This window comes from Oncorhynchus kisutch, linkage group LG19 (genome assembly GCF_002021735.2).
Source record: "Oncorhynchus kisutch isolate 150728-3 linkage group LG19, Okis_V2, whole genome shotgun sequence".
In the NCBI taxonomy this organism is placed as follows: domain Eukaryota; kingdom Metazoa; phylum Chordata; class Actinopteri; order Salmoniformes; family Salmonidae; genus Oncorhynchus; species Oncorhynchus kisutch.
In genome coordinates, this window is record NC_034192.2 from 45,021,866 (window position 1) to 45,048,060 (window position 26,195).

Genomic DNA, 26,195 nt, shown 5'->3' on the forward strand with positions numbered 1-26,195 from the left:
TGAATAACAACAGGTCACCATTCAACCCCTCTTATACAACAATGCTTGTCTGTCTCTATGGACATGTGGTTTATTGTCCTCCTCATCTCCTGCATCAATGCTGCACCTTCCCCTCTGCTATCATAAACAAACGACCTGCTTTATAAAGTCTGACCGGCGCTGCTTCACAAATATTGACCTGTACTGGCTCGGCTCCCTCTCTCCCACCTACACCCAACCTCACACAATACAATACACTGCAGTGAAAACCAAATTACAAAATGGTCAAATGTGGAATTGAATTAATAGAACATGAAAAACCACAGCAATTTGATGTCTATTCTATGATTTTGAGCAGAATCGGTGAATCCCAAACTACCCAAGTCTCTAAATCAGACACAAACACACGTGTCATATAATTAGGCACGTATCTCAATTATTTTGTAGGAAATTGTGCAAACTCCAAACATGTTGGGGTGTGTGTTGGGAAAACACTTCGCTCTGGAGCCTGCATCCTTGCTGGCTTGGTCGAAATGGATATTGGAGGGCCTAATTAGCACGTCTAGGGTGAGAGTGTCCTGGCTGTCAAGGTTTTAGAGGGTATCAGAATGTAAGAGCCGATTTGCTGGTTGTTTAACTGTTTACCGACAGCTCACTCTTAGTCTTAATCTTTAAATCTCTGCTAAAGCTGCAAATAGTAATTTCACCACTTATTTGTGTGATTTCTAACTGAAGTGACTCACCCACAGGAATTATGCACAAAATGTTAGTACCTCATGAGCTTTCTCAATGCAGTACTATAGATGCATGCAAGTGATTTGTTTGAAGGGGCACTGAAGATCAAATGCAATGTCTTTTGAATTGATTATGTTTCAAATAAATACAAGAAATCTTGTGTATTTTCTCCTAAAGATGTATCAAATTAAGGGGACATAGGACATGTGCTCACTTCAGTTTCCCCCTGTTCTCAGTTTCAATGCCTCTGGATGCATGCAAAAAAAGCACGGAAAGACACCCAAAGACAAGTAGCTTTTTTATAGCATTTGACCCCAAAACCGGCGAGAAGATTGAGGCCAAAGAAGCAGAGTTAAGCTCCTCTTTCTTTAGACATGCTGACTGTGTGTGTTGCTGACTTGCAGCATGCCTGCCGATGGGTGGACACACCAGCCTGCTTGTGTCCAAACCTGTTTTGGTATGTACCGCTCTGAGCAGCCAGGCCCCCACCCCCAGAAGGAGCCAAAGCCTCAGTGTTCTGATAGTGCTAAACGATTTGAGGACACTATCTCAGTACAGACTTGGTATGCTATAATTTCTGCCTCAAGCAACTACTGGAGAAACAAAAGTATCTTGACTGCATTTTCCTCCTCATTTTTACAACAGCTGCCTATGGAACCATGGTTCTTAGGGTAAGCCTTGCAAACTGGCATGTCTGAAGTATTATCTGTTGGAATATGCAAAGCAAAGTTTCAAGGTGCCTTGGTCTGATCATCTGGTGAGGTGAAAAAGCAGGAATCTCACGGTCAACTTTGTTTTCATTCAAGGTTGTTGCTGCATGATTTAGTGTGTGAACTGTGAAGCATGGTGGGTGTGCGCACTGTGAAGCATGGTGGGTGTGCGCACTGTGAAGCATGGTGGGTGTGTGAACTGTGAAGCATGGTGGGTGTGCGCACTGTGAAGCATGGTGGGTGTGCGCACTGTGAAGCATGGTGGGTGTGCGCACTGTGAAGCATGGTGGGTGTGTGAACTGTGAAGCATGGTGGGTGTGCGCTCTGTGAAGCATGGTGGGTGTGCGCACTGTGAAGCATGGTGGGTGTGCACAATGTGAAGCATGGTGGGTGTGCGCACTGTGAAGCATGGTGGGTGTGTGAACTGTGAAGCATGGTGTGTGTGTGTGAACTGTGGAGCATGGTGGGTATGTGAACTGTGAAGCAAAACAAATTAGAAATCAGTGGGTGTGTGAACTGTGAAGCATGGTGTGTGTGTGTACTGTGAAGCATGGTGGGTGTGTGAACTGTGAAGCATGGTGTGTGTGTGTACTGTGAAGCATGGTGGGTGTGTGTACTGTGAATCATGGTGGGTGTGTGTACTGTGAAGCATGGTGGGTGTGTATACTGTGAAGCATGGTGCTGCTGGTATATTTTTCCGTTTTTTTTGTATCCTCCTGCCGACCTGTGCTGTGACATGTCGGTATTGGTATGAATGTAAACAGATCAGGGGTGGGCGTTTGTTTGTGTGTGTGTGTGTGTGTGTGTGTGTGTGTGTGTGTGTGTGTGTGTGTGTGTGTGTGTGTGTGTGTGTGTGTGTGTGTGTGTGTGTGTGTGAGACAGAGAGTTGGCGGGGGCGGTGGTATTTCACAATCACACATCTGCTACCATGGAGCAGAGTTAAAAAAAGTCCATCTGAGGGCCATTGGACTTGGAATTAGCTTCACAGGGCCATGTCTTAGCAGTAGTTTCCACTTCATTTTGACTTAAAGGGGTACTGTGTTAGCGTTTAGGCAGCTGTTGCTTAGGAGATAGAGGGAGGTTTCTGTGCAACTTTGGGATGCTGGATGGAGCTGAAAGTGGTTTTTGCTATTCCAGTCTGGTCATGTACCAAATTGTTACCTCACAGCAGCCAAAACAACGGGAGAGTCTTCAAAACAAAGCAATTCAAATATTTCTGAGAGAGGAGAATTGTCAATGCACAGTAAGAGGCAGCTGAGCTGAGGCAGAGAGATGGATACTTTCATTGTCTCTGTCTTTTCCATTTCAACCCATTGTGTCACCCAAACACATAAGGTACTAAAAGCCCAGAGAGAGACTTAACTGGCTAAAAACCACCCAGGCTCATATGACATATGTCAAAACCATTAGATATTCAATCAACTTCATAAATAAACCTCAAACTTTCTTTTGACGTGTCTCGAGAAGCAGGGAACTAATTCTTGGACCAAGGACAAGTGTAAAGATTCTTCAACAACAGAGTCATCCGTCTACACCCACATTTTGCAATCATGTTAGTTCACAACTGGATCCTGTTAATAGCTAATAATTTCACCTCAGTGTGCATGAACCAGATTGGAGATGGGGTCAATGATGATGAACAAACAACCATCTCCCATGTGAGATTTGCATCGTTGCTCTTCAATATCATTCTTTGTGTTTGATCACAGATGACCAATAGGCACCTTTCCAGTTTCTGGATTCTAATCATTCTTCCTATTCTGTGAACAGGGAAAATGGCCCAAATGTACATTTTATTGAGTAGAATCTTGTAGCACTCATGTAGCTGCTAACTTTACTCGAGATATAAGGGGGCAGATGTATTTTTTTGCCCCTTTCTGCAATTTCCTGTCCTGTTTTCACAAGTCAAATGGCTCTTCCTATCTGTGGCATGTGGCCTGTTGCCACATAATAGAAACAGATTGCTGGTGGTGGGGTAGTTCTGAAAAATGTTCTCAAGACCACACCATGACTATCATTCAGAATCCATGCTTTGGACGGTGGGCTATTTACCTCAGGTAAGATAGAAAATATTATGTTTGACCAATGCTTTACTGGCAGAACATAGTGTGACAGGAGCTTGGTTCTTCTTAGAATTGGCGTAAAACCTCACGAACACATGGGGAAGGAAGGAAGGAACGGAAAGGGGTTACCTAGTCAGGTTTCTGTCTGTGTCTATATGTTAGATGTAAGTGTGAGTTTTGGAAGGGAAGGTATAGCATATCTAGGTTAACAAGAAGAGGCTCACTGTCACGCTGTCCAATCACTAGAGGTCGACCGATTAATCGGAATGGCCGATTTCAAGTTTTCATAACAATCGGAAATCTGTATTTTTGGGCGCCGATGTGCCGATTTTTATGTATTTTCATTGAATTTTTTATACCTTTATTTAACTAGGCAAGTCAGTTAAGAACACATTCTTATTTTCAATGACGGCCTAGGAACGGTGGGTTAACTGCCTCGTTCAGGGGCAGAACGACAGATTTTCACCTTGTCAGCTCGGGGGATCCAATCTTGCAACCTTACAGTTAACTAGTCCAATGCAATAAAGACCTGCCTCTCTCTCATTGCAGAGACTGCCTGTTACGCGAATGCAGTAAGCCAAGGTAAGTTGCTAGCTAGCATCAAACTTATCTTATAAAAAACAATCAATCATAATCACTAGTTAACTACACATGGTTGATGATATTACTAGATATTATCTAGCGTGTCCTGCGTTGCATATAATCTGACTGAACATACAAGTATCTAAGAATCTGACTGAGCGGTGGTAGGCAGAAGCAGGCGCGTAAACATTCATTCAAAACAGCACTTTCATGCGTTTTGCCAGCAGCTCTTCCTTGTGTGTCAAGCATTGCGCTGTTTATGACTTCAAGCCTATCAACTCCCGAGATGAGGCTGGTGTAACCGAAGTGAAATGGCTAGCTAGTTAGCGCGCGCTAATAGAGTTTCAAACGTCACTCGCTCTGAGCCTTCTAGTAGTTGTTCCCCTTGCTCTGCATTGGTAACGCTGCTTCAATGGTGGCTGTTGTCATTGTGTTGCTGGTTCGAGCCCAGGGAGGAGCGAGGAGAGGGACGGAAGCTATACTGTTACACTGGCAATACCAAAGTGCCTATAAGAACATCCAATAGTCAAAGGTTAATGAAATGCAAATGGTATAGAGGGAAATAGTCCTATAATAACTACAACCTAAAACTTCTTACCTGGGAATATTGAAGATTCATGTTAAAAGGAACCACAAGCTTTCATATATTCACATGTTCTGAGCAAGGAACTGAAACGTTAGCTTTCTTACATAGCGCATATTGCACTTTTACTTTCTTCTCCAACACTGTTTTTCCATTATGTAAACCAAATTGAACATGTTTCATTATTTACTTGAGGCTAAATGGATTTTATTGATGTATTATATTAAGTTAAAATAAGTGTTCATTCAGTATTGTTGTAATTGTCATTATTACAAATAAATAATTGGTATCTGCTTTTTGGTCCTCCAATAATCGGTATCTGCATCTGTCTCAACATCAACAGTGAAGAGGCGACTCCGGGATGCTAGCATTCTAGGCAGAGTTGCAAAGAAAAAGCCATATCTCTGTCCAGTGTCTGTGTTCTTTTGCCCATCTTAATCTTTTCTTTTTATTGACCAGTCTGAGATATGGCTTTTTCTTTGCAACTCTGCCTAGAAGGCCAGCATCCCGGGGGGTCGCATCTTCACTGTTGACGTTGAGACTGGTGTTTTGCGGGTACTATTTAATGAAGCTGTCAGTTGAGGACTTGTGAGGTGTCTGTTTCTCAAACTAGACACTGTAAAGTACTTGTCTTCTTGCTCAGTTGTGCACCGGGGTCTCCCAATCCTATTTCTATTCTGGTTAGAGACAGTTTGCAATGTTCTGTGAAAGGAGTAGGACACAGCGTTGTACAAGATCTTCAGTTTCTTGGCAATTTCTCACATGGAATAGTCTTCATTTCTCGGAACAAGAATAGACTGACGAGTTTCAAAAGGAAGGTCTTTGTTTCTGGCCATTTTGAACCTGTAATCGAACCCACAAATTCTGATGCTACAGATACTCAACTAGTCTAAAGAAGGCCCGTTTTATTGCTTCTTTAATCAGTACAGCAGTTTTCAGCTGTGCTAACATAATTGCAAAAGGGTTTTCTAATGGTTTTCTCAATTAGCCTTCTAAAATGATCAACTTGGATTAGCTAACACAACATGCCATTGGAACACAGGAGTGATGGTTGCTGATAATGGGCCTCTGTACGTCTCTGTAGATATTCCATTAAAAATCAGCCGTTTCCAGCTACAATCATCATTTACAACATTAACAATGTCTACACTGTATTTCTGATCAAGTGACCCCAAACTTTTGAACGGTAGTGTACATAGAGTGGGGTCTGAAATTATTGATAAAGATGAGCAATAAGGACTGTATGAACGAAATAATCATGAATGAATCATGAATAAAGATGAGTGGGAAAGTTAGAGGGTCAAAGATCATACCCCAAAGACATGCTAACATCCCGTTATTGTAATGGTGAGAGGTTAGAATGTCTTGGGGGTATGATCTTTGACCCTCACTCAATCATTATTCACGATTTATTCAGGATTATCCATAGTCATGGTAACATCCACCTTAATGTAGAAGTGTTTAGAAACTTATTCTATTCTTATTTACAATAAAACTTACTGCAAAATGACACAATACATTACGTACCATTTCTATTGGGCACAAAATTATCTTAAACACAACCAAAACTAACTGAAAATGCATCCAAAAGTTTGTAGCGTTTGATGTAATCATTTTGTGCTTGGAATATGGGAACAAATACAAAACTTTTGACTACTTTATTTATAGGAATCTTTAAGTTTTTTTTTTATTACTTGTTAAACTATATCTCTTTCTCTGAGGAATTGTGTTAGAAAATAATATAATTTCCCCCCCAAAATGTTGTATACAATATAGCATAAAATATTATTTATTTTATACAGTCATTATTGCTCATCTTTACCAAGGTTGTCAATAATTTCAGACCCCACAGTTCCTGAGTTTTGGACTTTCTAAGACCACAGAGGAAGGGTAGAAACACGACAAAGACCCAATGAGTTAGTTAGAAGCGAGTAGGGGTAGTTGTGCAAAATAACATTAGACTCTTGCACTGAGAGAGGTTTTCTACTGAATGTGGTTTAACAGACAGGAAGTCGCTGAAACCCAGCGATGCATTTCCTGTCAGCGCAAGCTTCACAGGTCAGTTTGTCGCTGCTGTTTGTTTCTCTTCTCTCAATTATATTTTGCGCCTCTATTTTCAGTTTTCTACTCCCTCTTCTCTCTGTCCTCATGCATGGTATGCTCTGCCATGATAGGGAGGAGTGGGTGTCATTATATTTCCAAAGCATCAGGATACTTGTGTAGGCTACAAGTAAGCTACAATTAGTAATACAACAAAAAACATTCCTGGATTTGAATGATTTAACTCTCCCACATCCGTATGAAGACTCAATGCAGAAGTCATGTGAATTTTGATAATCTATGATCAATAAATTTGATTATCATGCTCTAGACTCTACACACACAGCGATCTGTCTGCTAATAAAACATAGTAAATTACCATGCAAATGATCATGGTACTCATGTGGCTCTATGAGCTGTGAGGTAGCACTATGAGCTGTGTTGTCACACCAGAGGGCTAGCTATAGCTCTTCAGATGTAACCTTAGCGAGTTAGCACTAGCAGCACCAGTCTGTATTGCCACACACCACAGAATGCTATAGCTCTTCAGATGTAACCTTAGCGAGTTAGCACTAGCAGCACCAGTCTGTATTGCCACACACCACAGAATGCTGTAGCTCTTCAGATGTAACCTTAGCGAGTTAGCACTAGCAGCACCAGTCTGTATTGCCACACACCACAGAATGCTATAGCTCTTCAGATGTAACCTTAGCGAGTTAGCACTAGCAGCACCAGTCTGTATTGCCACACACCACAGAATGCTATAGCTCTTCAGATTTAACCCTAGCGAGTTAGCACTAGCAGCACCAGTCTGTATTGCCACACACCACAGAATGCTATAGCTCTTCAGATGTAACCTTAGCGAGTTAGCACTAGCAGCACCAGTCTGTATTGCCACACACCACAGAATGCTATAGCTCTTCAGATTTAACCCTAGCGAGTTAGCACTAGCAGCACCAGTCTGTATTGCCACACACCACAGAATGCTATAGCTCTTCAGATGTAACCTTAGCGAGTTAGCACTAGCAGCACCAGTCTGTATTGCCACACACCACAGAATGCTATAGCTCTTCAGATTTAACCCTAGCGAGTTAGCACTAGCAGCACCAGTCTGTATTGCCACACACCACAGAATGCTGTAGCTCTTCAGATTTAACCCTAGCGAGTTAGCACTAGCAGCACCAGTCTGTATTGCCACACACCACAGAATGCTGTAGCTCTTCGGGGTTGGCCTTAGAAAGTTAGCACTAGCAGCAGTTGTCTGGATGAGGGTGCTGCTGCCTGCGACCTTGTCCATATTAGACCTTCTCTCACTCAGAGCCTGGGGCTGCAGTGGAATAGTACAAGGTTTACGAGAGATCAGATTAAATTCCATCTCTCCCACTGAAAACCCTGTACTGGAGGTGACCTTTTTCTCTCCATCTTCATTTGGCCGTAGCACACCAGCCCACCTCCCTGTGCATTACTACATCAGACAGACATCATTGTTGGTTTGGATGCAGGTGTTTTGTTTAGAACGACGGCTCCATTATCAACTCGATGTTGTTTATTATCAAACTCAACTGACTCATACAGAACAGCGTAATCTATCCCATATACCAAACGTCAGACATAACCGAACAGTAACAGCACTGTAGAACTGTGTGTTAATGTAACTCTGAATGCAGCACTGTAGAACTGTGTGTTAATGTAACTCTCAATGCAGCACTGTAGAACTCAGACATATCAGTCCAGATTACATGTTAGATATTGTTGCACTGTTGTTGCACTGTCGGAACTAGTAGCACAAGCATTACCCTCGCAATAACATCTGCTTTCCATGTGTATATGACCAATAACATTTGATTTGAGACATAGCGGCATGTTTTGTTGTTTCGCTTTACCCGGCCGCACTCGCCAGCTCAAATCAAGTCTAATCAAATTGTATTTGTCACATGCTTCCTAAACTAACAGTGCAGTGCTTACTTATGGGCCCTTTCCAACAATGCAGTGAGAAACATTGAGAAATAATAGAAAAATAGTAACACAAGGAATAAATACACAATGAGTAACGATAACTTGGCTATATACACAGGATGCCAGTATGAGTCGATGTGCTGGGGTATGAGGTAATTGAGGTAGATATGTACATACGGGTAGGGGTAAAGCTGGGCGTCGTTAGAGGATGCCTATGTCCTCTGCCTTCATTTCTGGCTATATATCTCACCCGGCATGGCAACCTCTAACCTCCTTTTCCCCAATAAAGTTGAAACATGTCAGGACTGTGAGCGTTGTACACTACCATGGCCCATGCATGAACATGTGCCGAGCAAAGCAGCGAATACTACTGGCAGTTTTTACACACACTGCTGTAGGTTGCTGTGGTGGTGAAAAGACTGTGTACACTGTTCTCTGGTGCCGAGACAGCAGCCTCCTAATTGCGGAGGACTGTGACCTTTTCTGCTATGTATAATTCCCAAACAACTGGGCTAGTTTGCCTTGGAAGGCTGTCAATGCTTTGTTCCGCTACCATGGGACATGGTGTGAGATTTCTCAAAAGTTTTTAGCAACTTGCATGTCTAAAAGACTTGATGTTTAATTGTCTGTGACTTATGTCAGAAGAGTGGTTAGTTCATTGTCTCCCTCAGTAGGGTTTTGCTGTTGTTGTTAAATGAAGTACATTTCTTAGCCTCTGGTCTGCTGACACCATGTGTTTTATGTCCCTGTTGATGTGCATGAGGCCAGAATCCTCTCAGGCCCGGCACTGGCTATCACAGAGCTCCAGGATTGACTTGACACCAGCCTAATACCACTGAGTCATTTCCCCAACAGGAACCCAGATGATTCCTGCAAAACAGCACTTCTCTGCTGACCACACTTGATGAGCACAAAAATGTGGTGTTGTCCTCTGTTTTTCTGGGGTTTTCTGACAACTTGTACATTGGTATTTTGCTTTGCTCTCAGGTCAGATCTACACTACCAGTCAAAAGTTTTAGAACACCTACTCATTCAAGGTTTTTCTTTATTTTTACTATCTTCTACATTGTAGAATAATAATGAATACATCAAAACTATGAAATTACGCATATGAAATCATGTTGTAACCAAAAATGTGTTTAACAAACAAATCAAAATATTAAATGTTTGAGATTCTTAAAATAGCCACCCTTTGCCTTGATGACAGCTTTGCACACTCTTGGCATTCTCTCAACCAGCTTCACCAGGAATGCTTTTCCAACAGTCTTGAAGGAGTTTCCACATATACTGAACACTTGTTGGCTGCTTTTCCTTCACTCTGCGGTCCGACTCATCCCAAACCATCTCAATTTGGTTGAGGTCGGGGAACTGCCAAAGGGGGCGGAGTTGCAATCTACTGCAGAGTCAGCCTGCAGAGTTCTGTCATAATATCCAGGTCTGTGCCCAAACAATTCGAGCTTCTACTTCTAAAAATCCACCTTTCCAGAAACAAGTCTCTCACCGTTGCCGCTTCTTATAGACCACCTTCAGCCCCCAGCGTTACCCTGGACACCATATGTGAATTGATTGCCCCCCCATCTATCTTTAGAGCCTGTACTGCTAGGTGACCTAAACTGGGATATGCTTAACACCCGGCCGTCTTACAATCTAAACTAGATGCCCTCAATCTCACACAAATTATCAATGAACCTACCCACCCGTCCAGCATAACTACTCTGGACGGTTCTGACTTAGAAGATGTGGACAACTACAAATACCTAGGTGTCTGGTTAGACTGTAAACTCTCCTTCCAGACTCACATTAAGCATCTCCAATCCCAAATTAAATCAAGAATCGGTTTCCTATTTCACAATAAGGCATCCTTCAATCATGCTGCCAAACATACCCTAGTAAAACTGACTATCCTACCGATCCTTGACTTCAGTGATGTAATTTACAAAATAGCCTCCAACACTCTACTCAGCAAATTGGATGCAGTCTATCTCAGTGCCATCCGTTTTGTTACCAAAGCCCCATATACTACCCACCACTGCGACCTGTGTGCTCTCGTTGGCTGGCCCTCGCTTCATATTCGTTGCCAAACCCACTGGCTCCAGGTCATCTATAAGTCATTGCTTGGTAAAGCCCAGCCTTATCTCAGCTCACTGGTCACCATAGCAGCAGCACGCGCTCCAGCAGGTATATCTCACTGGTCACCCCCAAAGCCAATTCCTCCTTCGGACGCCTTTCCTTCCAGTTCTCTGCTGCCAATGACTGGTACGAACTGCAAAAATCACTGAAGATGCACCCCAGTATCACTACTTGCACACTCATCTTCTACACATCTATCACCCCAGTGTTTAATTTGCCATACTGTAATAATTTCGCCACAATGGCCTATTTATTGCCTTACCCCCCTTATCCTACCTCAATTGCACACACTGTATATAGACTTTCTCTATTGTATTATTGACTGTATGTTTGTTTATTCCATGTGTAACTCTGTGTTGTTGTTTGTGTCGCACTGCTTTGCTTTATCTTGACCAAGTTGCAGTTGTAAATGAGAACTTATTCTCAACTAGCCTACCTGGTTAAATAAAGGTGAAATAAAAACATTGTGGAGGCCAGGTCATCAAATAGCCCTTACACAGCCAGGAGGTGTGTTGAGTCATTGTCCTGTTGAAAAACAAATGAGAGTCCCACTAAGCCCAAACCAGATGGGATGACGTATCGCTGCAGAATGCTGTGGTAGCCATGCTGATTAAGTGTGCCTTGAATTCTAAATAAATCACAGACAGTGTCACCATCAAAGCATCCCCACACCATAACACCACCTCCTCCATAATTTACGGTGGGAAATTCACATGCAGAGATCATCCGTTCAGCCTCACCGCGTCTCACAAAGACACGTCGGTTGGAACCAAAAATCTGCAATTTGAACTCCAGACCAAAGGACAGATTTCCACCAGTCTAATGTCCATTGCTCCTGTTTCTTGGCCCAAGCAAGTCTCTTCTTCTTATTGGTGTCCTTTAGGAGTGGTTTCTTTGCAGTCATTTTACCATGAAGGCTCCTTCATGGTAACTGTTCATGGTAACTGTTCTCCTTTGAACCGTTTATGTTGAGATGTGTCTGTTACTTGAACTCTGTGAAGCATTTATTTGGGCTGAAATTTCTGAGGCTGGTAACTAATGAACTTATCCTCTGCAGCAGAGGTAACTCTGGGTCTTCCTGTGGCGATCCTTATGAGAGCCAATTTCATCGTAGCGCTTGATGGTTTTTGTGACAGCACTTGAAGAAATGTTCAAAGTTCTTGTAATTTTCCGTATTGACTGACCTTCATGTCTTAAAGTAATGATGGACTGTCATTTCTCTTTGCTTATCTGAGCTGTTCTTGCCATAGTGTGGACTTGGTCTTTTAAAAACAAAATGTATCTTTATTAATGTAGGCAAGTCAGTTAAGAGCAAATTCTTATTTTCAATGACAGCCTAGGAACAGTGGGTTAACTGCCTTGTTCAGGGGCAGAATGACAAATGTTTACCTTGTCAGCTCAGGGATTCAATCATGCAACCTTTCGGTTACCAGTCCAAAGCTCTAACCACTAGGCTACCTGTTTTACCCTACCTTGCCACAACACAATGCATAGTAAAAAGGTCAAACGCATTAAGAAGGAAAGACATTCCGCAAATGAACTTTTAAGAAGGCACACCTGTTAATTGAAATGCATTCCAGGGGACAACCTCATGAAGCTGGTTGAGAGAATGCCAATAGTGTCCATTGTTCGTGCAAGTCTCTTCTTATTATTGGTGACCTTTTAGTAGTGGTTTCTTTGCAGAAAAGCTGTCATCAAGGCAAAGGGTGGCTATTTGAAAAATCTCAAATATATTTTGATTTGTTTAACACTTTTTTGGTTTCAACATTATTCCATGTGTTATTTTATAGTTTATTTTATAGTTATGAATTCTTCACTATTATTCTGCAATTTAGATAATAGTAAAAAAAAAAAGAAGAAAAACCCTTGAATGAGTAGGTGTTTTAAAACTTTTGATTGGTAGTGTTTGAAAATGTAGCTGCTTTGGTTTCAAATCAAATTATATTTGTCACATGGGCCTAAATACAACAGGTGTAGGTATTCCTTACCGTGAAATGCTTTCTTGCAAGCCCTTAACCAACAATGCAGTTAACGAAATAGAGTTAAGAAAATATTTACTAAATAAACTAGTGTCAATGTAAATTGTCCAGGTGGCCATTTGATTCATTGTCTTATGGCTTGTGGGTAGAAGCTGTTTAAGGAGCCTTTTGGTCCTAAACTTGGCGCCCACGGTACCGCTTGCCGTGAGGTAGCAGAGAGAACAGTCTATGACTTGGGTGACTGGAGTCTTTGACAAAAACATTTTGGGGGCCTTCCTCTGACACCGCCTAATATATAGGTCCTGAATGTCAGGAAGATTGGCCCCAGTGATGTACTGGGCCATACGCACTACCCTCTGTAGCGCCTTACGGTCAGATGCTGTGCAGTTGCCATACCAGGCGGTGATGCAACCGGTCAGGGTGCTCTCGATGGTGCAGCTGTAGAACTGTTTGAGGATCTGGGGACACATGCAAAATCTTTTCAGTCTCCCGAGGGGGAAAAGGTGTTGTCGTGCCCTCTTCACAACTGTCTTGGTGTGTTTGGACCATGATAGTTTGTTGGTGATGTGAACACCAAGGAACTTGAAATTCTCCACCCGCTCCATTTCAGTCCCATCGACGTTAATGGGGGCCCGTTTGGCCCGCCTTTTCCTATAGTCCACGATCAGCTCCTTTCTAGACAGAAAGGTATGCCTACCAAATTGAGCCTACACTACCCACTGAGCACAGACTGCAGTTCAACGTTTTGTTTTTACCATCAATGTAGCGTCACTTTTGCCAGGCTAATAGCTAGCAGTTTCTGGGAACGAGACCATGCTCTATAGATGTATTTGAGGCTAAGCTTTTCTGTTTGTCTCTCTGACTGAGACTGAACTACTCAAGTAGAGGGCTATATTCCGTCACTGGGATATGATGAGCTGTTGTAATTGACTGCAATGGGTCAGTTTTCCTAAACTTTGCAGTGTTTAGTGAAGAGAGAAGTGTGATCAAATCAAATCAAATTTGTATTTGTCACATACACATGGTTAGCAGATGTTAATGCGAGTGTAGCGAAATGCTTGTGCTTCTAGCTCCGACAATGCAGTAATAACCAACGAGTAATCTAACCTAACAATTCCACAACTACTACCTTATACACACAAGTGTAAAGGGATAAAGAATATGTACATAAAGATATATGAATGAGTGATGGTACAGAACGGCATAGGCAAGATGCAGTAGATGGTATAGAGTACAGTATATACATATGAGATGAGTACTGTAGGGTATGTAAACATTATATTAAGTGGCATTGTTTAAAGTGGCTAGTGATTCATTTTTTTACATCAATTTCCATCCATTTCCATTATTAAAGTGGCTGGAGTTGAGTCAGTATGTTGGCAGCAGCCACTCAATGTTAGTGGTGGCTGTTTAACAGTCTGATGGCCTTGAGATAGAAGCTGTTTTTCAGTCTCTCGGTCCCTGCTTTGGTGCACCTGTACTGACCTCGCCTTCTGGATGATAGCGGGGTGAACAGGCAGTGGCTCGGGTGGTTGTTGTCCTTGATGATCTTTATGGCCTTCCTGTGACATCGGGTGGTGTAGGTTTCCTGCAGGGCAGGTAATTTGCCCTCTGTGATGCGTTGTGCAGACCTCACTACCCTCTGGAGAGCCTTACGGTTGTGGGCGGAGCAGTTGCTGTACCAGGCGGTGATACAGCCCGACAGGATGCTCTCGATTGTGCATCTGTAGAAGTTTGTGAGTGCTTTTGTTGACAAGCCGAATTTCTTCAGCCTCCTGAGGTTGAAGAGGCGCTGCTGCGCCTTCTTCACAACACTGTCTGTGTGGGTGGACCAATTCAGTTTGTCTGTGATGTGTATGCCGAGGAACTTAAAACTTGCTACCCTCTCCACTACTGTCCCGTCGATGTGGATAGAGGGGTGCTCCCTCTGCTGTTTCCTGAAGTCCACAATCATCTCCTTTGTTTTGTTTACGTTGAGTGTGAGGTTATTTTCCTGACACCACACTTCGAGGGCCCTCACCTCCTCCCTGTAGGCCGTCTCATCGTTGTTGGTAATCAAGCCTACCACTGTAGTGTCGTCTGCAAACTTGATGATTGAGTTGGAGGCGTGCATGGCCACGCAGTCTTGGGTGAACAGGGAGTACAGGAGAGGGCTCAGAACGCACCCTTGTGGGGTCCCAGTGTTGAAGATCAGCGGGGTGGAGATGTTGCTACCTACCCTCACCACCTGGGGGAGGCCCATCAGGAAATCCAGTACCCAGTTGCACAGGGCGGGGTCGAGACCCAGGGTCTCGAGCTTGATTACGAGTTTGGAGGTTACTCTGGTGTTAAATGCTGAGCTGTAGTCGATGAACAACATTCTCACATAGGTATTCCTCTTGTCCAGATGGGTTAGGGCAGTGTGCAGTGTGGTTGCGATTGCGTCGTCTGTGGACCTATTGGGGCGGCAAGCAAATTGGAGTGTGTCTAGGGTGTCAGCTAGGGTGGAGGTGATATGGTCCTTGACTAGTCTCTCAAATCACTTCATGAGGACTGAAGTGAGTGCTACGGGGGCTGTCTGTCTGCTACAATGCCACTTAATATAATGTTTACATACCCTACAGTACTCATCTCATATGTATATACTGTACTCTATACCATCTACTGCATCTTGCCTATGCCGTTCTGTACCATCACTCATTCATATATCTTTATGTACATATTCTGTCTGTCTGCTACGGGGGCGGTAGTCGTTTAAAATATATTTTTTTACGCTTTCAGTTTTGCGCGAATGCTGCCATCAATCCACGGTTTCTGGTTTGGGAATGTTTTAATCGTTACTGTGGGTATAACATCGCCGATGCACTTTCTAATGAACTCGCTCACCGAATCAGCGTATTCGTCAATGTTGTTGGACGCAATGCGGAACATATCCCAATCCATGTGATCGAAGCAGTCTTGAAGTGTGGCATCAGATTGGTCGGACCAGCGTTGAACAGACCTGAGCGCGGGAGCTTCTTTTTTTAGTCTCTGTCTGTAGGCTGGAAGCAACAAAATGGAGTCGTGGTCAGCTTTTCCAAAAGGAGGGCGGGGGAGGGCCTTATATGCATCACGGAACTTAGAATAACAATGATCCAGGGTTTTACCAGCCCTGGTAGCACAATCGATATGCTGATAGAATTTAGGGAGTCTTGTTTTCAGATCAGCCTTGTTAAAATCCCCAGCTACAATGAATGCAGCCTCAGGATATGTGGTTTCCAGTTTACATAGAGTCAAATAAAGCATAAGAGTCAAATAAGGCATACCCCCCCCGCCCCTCTTCTTGCTTCTGTCGGCGCGATGCGTGAAGAAACCAGCTGGCTGCACCGATTCCGTTAGCGTCTCTCGAGTGAGCCATGTTTCCGTGAAGCCAAGAACGTTACAGTCTCTGATGTCTTTCTGGAATGCTACCCTTGCTCGGATTTCATCAACCTTGTTGTCAAGAGACTGGACATTGGCGAGTAGTATGCTAGGGAGTGGTGCGCGATGTGCCCGTCTCCGGAGCCTGACCAAAAGACAGCTTCGTTTGCCCCTTTTACGGCCTCGTTGTTTTGGGTTGCCAGCTGGGATCCGATCCATTGTCCTGGGTGGAATGCAAAACACAGGATCCGCTTCGGGAGAGTGATATTCCTGGTCGTAATGATGATGAGTTGACGTTGCTCTTATATTCAGTAGTTCCTCCCGACTGTATGTAATGAAACCTAAGATTACCTGGGGTACCAATGTAAGAAATAACACGTAAAAAAACAAAATACTGCATAGTTTCCTAGGAACGCGAAGCGAGGCGGCAATCTCTGTCGGCGCTGGAAGTAGAATGATTTATGCCCACTCTCTTGTCTATCCTCTCCATCCACCCTGAAATGCCAGTGATAGTCAGTTTCCCCGCTATCACCAAGTAGGAAAGAACTCCACACTCTCCCTGTCTTCCCTCTAACTTTCTCCCCTTTCCACCCCAAAAGCGCTCATTAGATCAGGAGCTATTCTGAGACTCTTGAGCTGACAGCATTGAGGCCATGATCTTACACTCTCGATACAGGGCTAGTGAGTGTTAGAGCAAGCAGCACCACCCATAATACTACCGCCCATCACATAGTTATACCAGAACCATCGGAGTATACTCCAACCACCCTATAACAACGTCACCTCTTTTGAACATTGAACATCTCACATTTTGTCATTCGAGCAAGTAACCGGGGTCGATAAGAATAGTTTGTTCTTGGTCGGTTTTCTTGTTTCCCACAATGTTTGCGTGGTTGCCACATGCAGGCTGACTCATTGCCTAGTCATTCAATTGACTTAAATTACCTCCTTTCATGGTCAACAATGAGCTCAGCTGTGGAGAGCGAAGAGGAGGGAAGCATGGCCTGCTGGGAGCTGTGCGTTTGTTACACGGGTGTATTACATTTCGTGAAACGTTCAGAACATTGCAGATAGAAAGGTAGGCCTAACAATTTGAGCCTATGCTACCCACTGAGCACAGACTGCAGTTCAACATTTTATATACATTTGATTGAGTTGTCAACTAACATGAATTCAAAACAAAATCATTTAGGTAAACATTTACGTTGATTACTTTTTGCAAATCCAGTCAGTTTTCCAAGTTGATTCAACATCATCAGATAGATTTTTTTGGGTCGAAATGACATGAAAACAACATTGATTCCAACCAGTTTTTGCCCAGTGGGTAATCTCTATTCCACCTAACAGACAGTCATATCAACTGTTTTTTGCCCAGTGGGTAATCTCTATTCCACATAGCAGACAGTCATATCTGTTCTACACAATACAACGCTCTGTAACATCGCTCCCTTTTGAACAGACCCCAGGCCTCTAATTGGTTGTTATTGCGACTGCTAGTTACTTTGGGAGAGGGAGAGCAGTCTTCTGCTGTCTGTTCTCAGCTAGCTCCTCCTCCTCTTACAGCACATAGAGCTGAGGACACGCTACAACAGATAGCCATGTTTGAGGGAGGGAGTGTGTGGAGCAAGTCAACCGTCAGTCACGTGACGTGAGCCACAGTGGAGTGGTAATTACTTCAGTACCTGCAGTCTGAGGCTGGTCTAGAGTGGCCCCACCCAGCCTAAAGTCACACTGCTTTATTTGCTCTGTGGAGGCTTGTGAAATTGAGGAACACTTTAACAGAGCAAGAGAGCATTCCTCCCTTCTGTTTTGCTTTGCTTGTTTCTCCTCTCCTCTGGCTGAGAGTGATCTCAGTTTCCCTCTGCCTGTGCAGACAAGGCAGCTGTTGTCATGTGCTCTGGGATACTGTGCAGGTCTCTCTAATGACTGACTGTAGTATCTCTGTCTGCCCTCAGCACTGGGTCACCCAAATCAATGATTCAGTAACAGGAGGGATATAGAGTACATGCATGTGCGCACACACACTCTCACACACACACTTTCACACACAGACATTGTTCACATTTAACCCATCATATAGTAAAGCCCTTCCACCTTGATATTTCTATTGATCTGATAACAGGCTTTTGGCTAGCATCAGATAACCCACTTGTGATTGGACGGTGCGAATGATTCATTCAGTCACACGCTTATCTCTAAACTCTCGGACTAAGATAACATAATAGTTTGGTTGATTCATGGCACTTTCAAATTCTAACAGACAGTCATGGTGGATGGCATGCTGAATAGGAGAAAAGGGAAATTGAACAGAGAAGTGAGACAGGATTGTAGGAGTCATATCATATTCTGGCCTCTCTAAAAGGCACAGTTCATTTAAAAATGGAAATTTCTTAAGGCCCGTATTCACAAAACACTCATACACTCCAGCCACCCACGTCATAGACTGTTCTCTCTGCTAGCGCACGGCAGCGGTACCAGAGCGCCAAGTCTAGGTCCAAAAGGCTCCTTAACAGCTTCTACCCCCAAGCCATAAGACTGCTGAACAATTCATCAGATTGCCACCCAGACTAGAGGTCAACCGACTTCGCCAAACGTGTAATGATTTAACAAGAACGCATTCGTGAAAAAAGCACAATAGTTGCACCAATGTACCTAACCATAAAAATCAATGCCTTTCTTAAAATCAATTCACAAGTCTATTTTTTTAAACCTGCATATTTAGTTAAGAGAAATTCATGTTAGCAGGCAATATTAACTAGGGATATTGTGTCACTTCTCTTGCGTTCAGTGTAAACAGAGTCAGGGTATATGCAGCAGTTTGGGCCACCTGGCTCATTGCAAACTGTGTGAAAACCATTTCTTCCTAACAAAGACCGTAATTCATTTGCCAGAAATGTACATAATTATGACATAACATTGGAGGTTGTGCAATGTAACAGCAATATTTAGACATAGGGTTGCCATCCGTTAGATAAAATACGGAATGGTTCTGTATTTCACTGAAAGAATAAACGTTTTGTTTTCTAAATTATAGTTTGCCGATTTGACCATATTAATGACCTAAGGCTCGTATTGCTATGTGTTTATTATAATTAAGTCTATTGTAACACTTGTCTTCGTCCTCCTCTTCTGACAAGGAGTAAGAAATGTCAGACCAATGCGCAGCGTGGTAAGTGTTCATCCTTTTAATAAACTGAACTGAACACTAAATACAAAGTAACAAAAGAGAACAAATGAAACCGCTCCGTCAGGTGCAACACACACAAACAAAAAACAATCAAAAGTGAAACCCGGTTACCTAAGTATGGTTCTCAATCAGGGACAACGATTGACAGCTACCTCTAATTGAGAACCATACCAGGCCAAACACAGAAATCCCAATCATAGAAAAAAGAACATAGACAACCCACCCAACTCACGCCCTGACCATACTAAACAAAGACATAACAAAAGAACTAAGGTCAGAACGTGACATCTATGATTTGATAGAGCAGTCTGACTGAGCGGTGGTAGGCAGCAGCAGGCTCGTAAGCATTCATTCAAACAGCATTTTCCTACGTTTGCCAGCAGCTCTTTCGCAATGCTTCAAGCATTGCGCTGTTTATGACTTCAAGCCTATCAACTCCCGAGATTAGGCTGGCAATACTATAGTGCCTATAAGAACATCCAATAGTCAAAGGTATATGAAATACAAATGGTATGGAGAGATGGTATCCAGAAATGGTATCCTATAAATTCCTATAATAACTACAACCTAAAACTTCTTACCTGGGAATATTGAAGTCTCATGTTAAAAGGAGCCACCAGCTTTCATATGTTCTGAGCAAGGAACTTTAAATGTTAGCTTTTTTACATGGCACATATTGCACTTTTACCTACTCCTCCAACACTGTGTTTTTGCATTATTTAAACCAGCATGTTTCATTTATCTGAATACTAAATTTATTTGATTTATGTATTATATTAAGTTAAAATAAGTGTTCATTCAGTATTGTTGTAATTGTCATTATTACAAATGTATGTATATAAAAATTGGCCGATTTAATCGGTATCAGCTTTTTTGGTCTTCCAATAATCGGTATCGGTGTTGAAAAATCATAATCGGTCGACCTCTAACCCAGACTATTTACATTGAACCCCCCCCCCCCCCCCCCCCCCCCCCTCTGTATTTATAATGCTGCTACTCGCTGTTTATTATCTATGCATAGTCCCTTTACAAATTACCTCGACTAACCTGTACCCCCGCACATTGACTTGATACAGAGTCAATGTTATTGTTATTGTTATGTAATTTTCTTAATTTTATTTTTTTACTTTTGTTTATTTAATAAATATTTTCTTACCTCTATTTCTTGAACTGCATTGTTGGTTAAGGGCTTGTAAGTAAGCATTTCACAGTAAGGTCCACACCTGTTGTATTCGGAGCATGTGACAAATAAAATTTGATTTGATTGACATTTTAAACGATTGATTTTGACTTTGAAGTGAACTGTCCCTTTAAGTCTAGAAGGGAGCATTGGAGTTGGGCAGTACCAATGATGTCATAGACTGTATGGTGCATAGAATGAAATGTGCCTAAAATAAATATACTTTATCTCTATGCAGCCAGGACTGGGCTCCCATATGAACTTGACCTGTAGATGTTTACATTGTTCCCAGAGAAGCAGAGAGAGGAGATTCTGCCTAGTCCAGGTTTATGTGTGCTGTTTGCTCCGTGTGTGGTCCCTATCCTGTCTCACTGCTTTTTGCGCAGAGTCACCTAGCAGACCGAGCTGTCAGAGTTGTCACTGTGCCCACTGAGAGGGGTTAATGTGGTGCCTGGAATTGAAGCACCCCCCCATTTACCCACACCATGAGGTCCATTCCCCTAGGAGGGGGCAAGTGTCCCCTCACCCCCTTGTCCCATTATTCCTTTCCACTCCTCTCCACTCCCCCTTTCTCTCATCTGAGCTTTATGTTATGAGCAGACTGGGAAGAAACAAGCAACTTTTAATCACAAATTTGGGAAACGAACACTGGGTATGTACATAGTCAATGGTAGGCTTCGAGGGGACTCCTATGGTAGGTACACATATAGCTCATCTCTTGGCAGTAGTACTGTAGACTACTTTATCACTGACCTCAACCCAGAGTCTCTTAGAGCGTTCAGTCATGAGGCATCAAAGCCAAAGGAACTGAATAATATTAAGAAATGCTACAGTATTCCTCTCCTCTCCTAATTTGAACCCCACACATCTTCCCTCTCTCACCCCCCCCCCCCCCCCCCTCCTTTTCACCACCCTCTCAGAGACACAATTGGACCAGGAATGCACTTGGTCAGACATTTCAAGGCAAACAGGCCCCACCCTGCAACAGTAGAGAAAGAAAGGGGGGGGGGGGGGGGGGGCTTTCGAAGTACTGCTGCCATCCTGACTCTTTCAATTCAATGATCTCTCTCTACTCTCTGCTGTTGCCAGCCCCCCCCTAATCTTTAAGCAGACCACCGGCCCCTCCCTTTACACTCCATTGCCCTTGAGACCAGCCTGTGGGGTGTGGGCTACGCTTTCACTACGACCCGCCCTCCCCCCATCCCATGATCCGCCCATCACTCCCTCTCTCCTGAAGGGTGCTTGGACAGAGATCATCAGGAAGACTGTGTTCTTTTTCCAGAGGCTGTATTCTGTTCCACCAAACCCATTGTTCTACAGCCCCCCTCATTTACACTGGCCCTCATGGGTGAGCTCACATCCTTGGGGTGTTGAGGGGTGTGCTACCCCCCTTCCCAAGGGTCTACAGACGGGACATCAAAGGGGGACTAGTCTATTCACGGCTACTGGTCTTTGATGGAGTAAAGGGAACCATGTGCTTTTTAAAGTGGAGCAACACTGACAAGCTCAGGAATCATGACAGAAGCCAATGTTTGAGTTTACAAACCCCCCAGGTTAGTCGAGGTCATTTGTAAAGGGACTATGCATAGATAATAAACAGCGAGTAGCAGCATTATAAATACAGGGGGGGGGTTCAATGTAAATAGTCTGGGTTAGAGGTCGACCGATTATGATTATGAGGTCGACCACTTCTGAGTTTATGTAAAAACATTGGCTTCTGTCATGATTCCTGAAATCATGTTTGTTATCCGTCATGAGATTCTGTAACCTGATCTAAGTACATGAAATGGTTGTAGAATTGAACAGTAATATGTTTGTCATTGTGCGAAGGAAATTTGTTTTCCAGACAGCAGAAACACACTCAACACATTTTGGGAAAAGCACAGGGTCTAACGCAGTGCAACGCCCCTGGATGGAATTATATAGTGGTTATTATGTAGGGGTTATTCTCTAGGGGTTATTATGTAGGGATTGTTATTTAGGGGTTATTATTTAGGGGTTAAGTGCCTTGCTCAAGGACACAACAGTGCTGGATGGTAGTTATGATCTGACACCAGCCGAAATGGTGGTCGTGACACTTTACATAATGTTGAACATCGCACTGGTATAACCTATAGGAGACAGGCAGATATAATCACAAAAATTTAACATTAATATAGGTACTGATCAAGGAGACAGGCAGCTATAATCACACACAGTTTCAAGGGAGTGCAAGAGTGACAATGTGAAGCCGGGTGATGTATGTATTGGAAAGCGTGGTGCATTTTTCAGTCTGCTCAGTGCTACTCTTGATTGTACTTTGGAAGACTGTGAGAGGACCTGTTAAGCAGGCAGGCGGTTGGGGCCCTTTGAGCCAAGCAGGCAGGCGGTTGGGGCCCTCTGAGCCAAGCAGGCAGGCGGTTGGGGCCCTCTGAGCCAAGCAGGCAGGCGGTTGGGGCCCTCTGAGCCAAGCAGGCAGGCGGTTGGGGCACTCTAAGCCAACAAGGAACCAAGGATCTGAATTATCCACTGGAACCAGCAGTCTTGTCATGGGAGCCAGCAGAGAGTCAGGCCCATGGCTGTCTCCTAGATCCTTTTCACACTTTGGTGCTGACCCGAACAGTACTGTGCTGGCTGGGATATTTTTCTTACTTTTTGGATTCAGACACATAAACACACAGACGATACGTGGGCTGCGAGCCTCACTCTATGAGTTGGGTTGTTAAACCCTCTCACACATTTGAAATACTTTGTTTTGTCATTTAGTGAATCTTGCTCGAGTGATGAGTAACATTGCCTATGACCTGAAGACTTGTGTTAACTCCCAGATGCTTAGTTTAACAGGCTTAGTGCCTATAGGCTTTATTTCATCAGGCGTACACAGTCTTGTGGTGTACAGGAGACCCAGGTTCGACTTTGAACCCCGGTCAGTCACAGCTGGTCTTACACACACACACACACACACACACACACACACACACACACACACACACACACACACACACACACACACACACACACACACACACACACACACACACACACACACACACACACACACACACACACACACACACACACACACACACACACTTGGCTCCTAATGACTGTTTACTGACATGTTCCTCTCTCTCCTCTCTCTCAGGCAGGTGTAGATGCTCCAGACGCAGCAGGCCCCAGGAAGAGGCTGCCTCCATCCATCTGTGCGGCTCTTCTCTGATTCCTGGGTCTCTCAGTCTCACTTTGCACCACACCTTAACAGGGACCACAGAGAAAAGAAACAGGAGTGAGGAGGCCACTGGAGATTCTCAAGAAGGGAAGCCATTTTGTTTTGACCCTCAGTATCACTGACCTTTCAACCTTTGGTTCAATCTGGTGGTTTCCTTGTGATTGGACACTCCCTAGAGGGGTAGGAAATCACCCTCCCCGTCTGTCCGTCTGCGTCCTACCTTCGGACCTCCATCACTATGGCGACCTCGGTGCAGCCCAACGAGTTGGTGTTTGAGTTCGCTAGCAATGGGATGGATGAGATAAACCAGGTACCTGTCATTACATTGGAGTTTAGCAGTAGTCGATATCAGTAGTGTTATCATGATGTACCACTACCACCAATATAGAAAACTTCAAGATGGAATTTGCATTCGGGGGAAACGGCACCACTGGCCACCTCACCACCATTGTTATAGTTTTTGCTGCTGAGCTAAGGTGCATCGCACAACATGGTAAAAAAAACTTGCACTACATATTGTGCTCTTCTAACACGCGTGCAATAATGTCTGAGGGGGAAAAACGGTGTTCGTTGTTTGCAGTAACTTCTTTGTTGTTGTAATATCACATCGGATGTGCCTGATTCACCATTAAGGTTTCCTGCATGTAACTCTAAGTAACATAATACAAAAATCCCCATCAAAATCTGTCAGTTTAAGCTAGAGCAGGGGCTGCATCTCAATCCACCGCATCCGGCTATGTCGGCCTTCCGCGTCCGCGGTGGAAAGTGGCCGAGCTACAGCAGTGCTTTTCAGAGCATGAGATATCCCCGAAAATCGGTCTTCTCATGAAAACGGCTCTATTATGACCACTCTATGGATAGGATAGACTCTCACTCTCTCTTTTTTCACCACAAGTGTCTGAAGGCCATACAAATTAATGGAAATATGGAGGTCGTTTTGTGCCAACAAAAATCAGGGATTAAATATGTGTCCAAAAAAACAAAAATATTTCCTGAGCTTTCTTATGTCTACTAGATATCGGACAGATACTTCAAAACAATATTCCTTATGATTTATTTTTGGACTGTCTTTTTTTTGTACATTTATGAATGTGTTATTCAGTGCATTTCTATGGGCTATAGAAGTAAAGGCCAAATTCAATATTTTATCAAATAATTGTAAATGTAAAGGGGTATAACATTTTAAAATCAAATAGCTAAATGATCCATGGTATGATCATCTTGAAATAATTCCATATGTTCCCTTAGTATGGAGAGATGGAGAGAAGGAGTGGAGTATGAAGGGATGGCAAGGAGAGGGCTGGGATATGGAGTGTGGGCTGTTGGGAGGACAGAGTCGGAAAGTGTGAGAGACCTGGAGTTGTGACTCTTTTAGTGTTCGTGGGAGGAGAGGGTGGGTCTTTGCCAGGACCCAGTCAATTTACAGCACAAAATGTACGGTTTGTATGTGTAAGTGCACTTCAGTGTCCAGGTGTGTTTATCTTACCTCCACATCTTTGTCTGAATTCTGTGGAACAGGTTTGTCTGTGTGTGTGCCCGATGTTTGTGCCGTGTGTGTGTGTGTCTCTGCATTTTGTATTTGTGTAGATGTGGATGGATGAGTTGTCGCTGGATACTCTTGCCTGAATGTCCTGGTTCATGCCTAACCAGACATACCTGTTGTGTGGAAATAACACAGGCCTCCTCTAGGGTTTCTCCCTGCTCAGAGGATTACATCGCCTGTCCACCTGGTAGCTTGAAAAAAGCTCTTAAACTTAACTTATATATATTTAGTGCTAACACTAATGAAGTTGTCCATTATGTTTTTGCCGGAGCTAGCTAGTCTGAAGGATTTATCTTTCCATTAGGGGCTGTTGGAATCGGAGAAAGCCACAGCTAGCCTAGCTTGCTGGACAGTAATGACTAGCCTTCTTATATTGTATTTTACAGTCAATAAGTAGCTCCCTGAATAAGAGCCACGGTGTAATGATTTCATAATGATGTTTAGCTCAGTTTAGAGTCTGAAAGCTGCTATTAGAGTTCTATGGCAGCCTGCTATTAGAGTTATATGGCAGCTTGCTGTGAGAGTTCTATGGCAGCCTGCTATTAGAGTTATATGGCAGCTTGCTGTGAGAGTTCTATGGCAGCCTGCTATTAGAGTTCTATGGCAGCCTGCTATTAGAGTTATATGGTAGCTTGCTGTGAGAGTTCTATGGCAGCCTGCTATTAGAGTTCTATGGCAGCCTGCTATTAGAGTTCTATTGCAGCCTGCTATGAGAGTTCTACGGCAGCCTGCTATTAGAGTTATATGGTAGCTTGCTGTGAGAGTTCTATGGCAGCCTGCTATTAGAGTTATATGGTAGCTTGCTGTGAGAGTTCTATGGCAGCCTGCTATTAGAGTTATATGGTAGCTTGCTGTGAGAGTTCTATGGCAGCCTGCTATTAGAGTTATATTGCAGCCTGCTAGTAGAGTTCTATGGCAGCCTGCTGTGGTCATACACTTACA

At 43.5% G+C, this 26,195-nt stretch overlaps 1 protein-coding gene across 9 annotated transcripts in view; it reads left to right on the top strand.

Moving 5' to 3' along the window:
* The window catches only part of elf1 (E74-like ETS transcription factor 1), an 82,022-nt gene that overhangs the window by 34,049 nt on the left and 21,778 nt on the right, over nucleotides 1–26,195 (top strand). For 4 of the 9 annotated variants that reach the window (XM_020452936.2, XM_031797566.1, XM_020452934.2 and 1 more), the window contains exon 2: nucleotides 23,627–24,020. In XM_020452936.2, the coding sequence (XP_020308525.1) occupies nucleotides 23,949–24,020 (72 nt within the window). In that variant the 5' untranslated portion in view covers nucleotides 23,627–23,948. Of the gene's footprint in view, nucleotides 1–3,359; nucleotides 3,482–4,036; nucleotides 4,070–23,626; nucleotides 24,021–24,958; nucleotides 25,145–26,195 lie in introns of those variants that run through there. The other 5 variants (XM_020452933.2, XM_020452939.2, XM_020452938.2 and 2 more) reach the window with 5 other exon arrangements.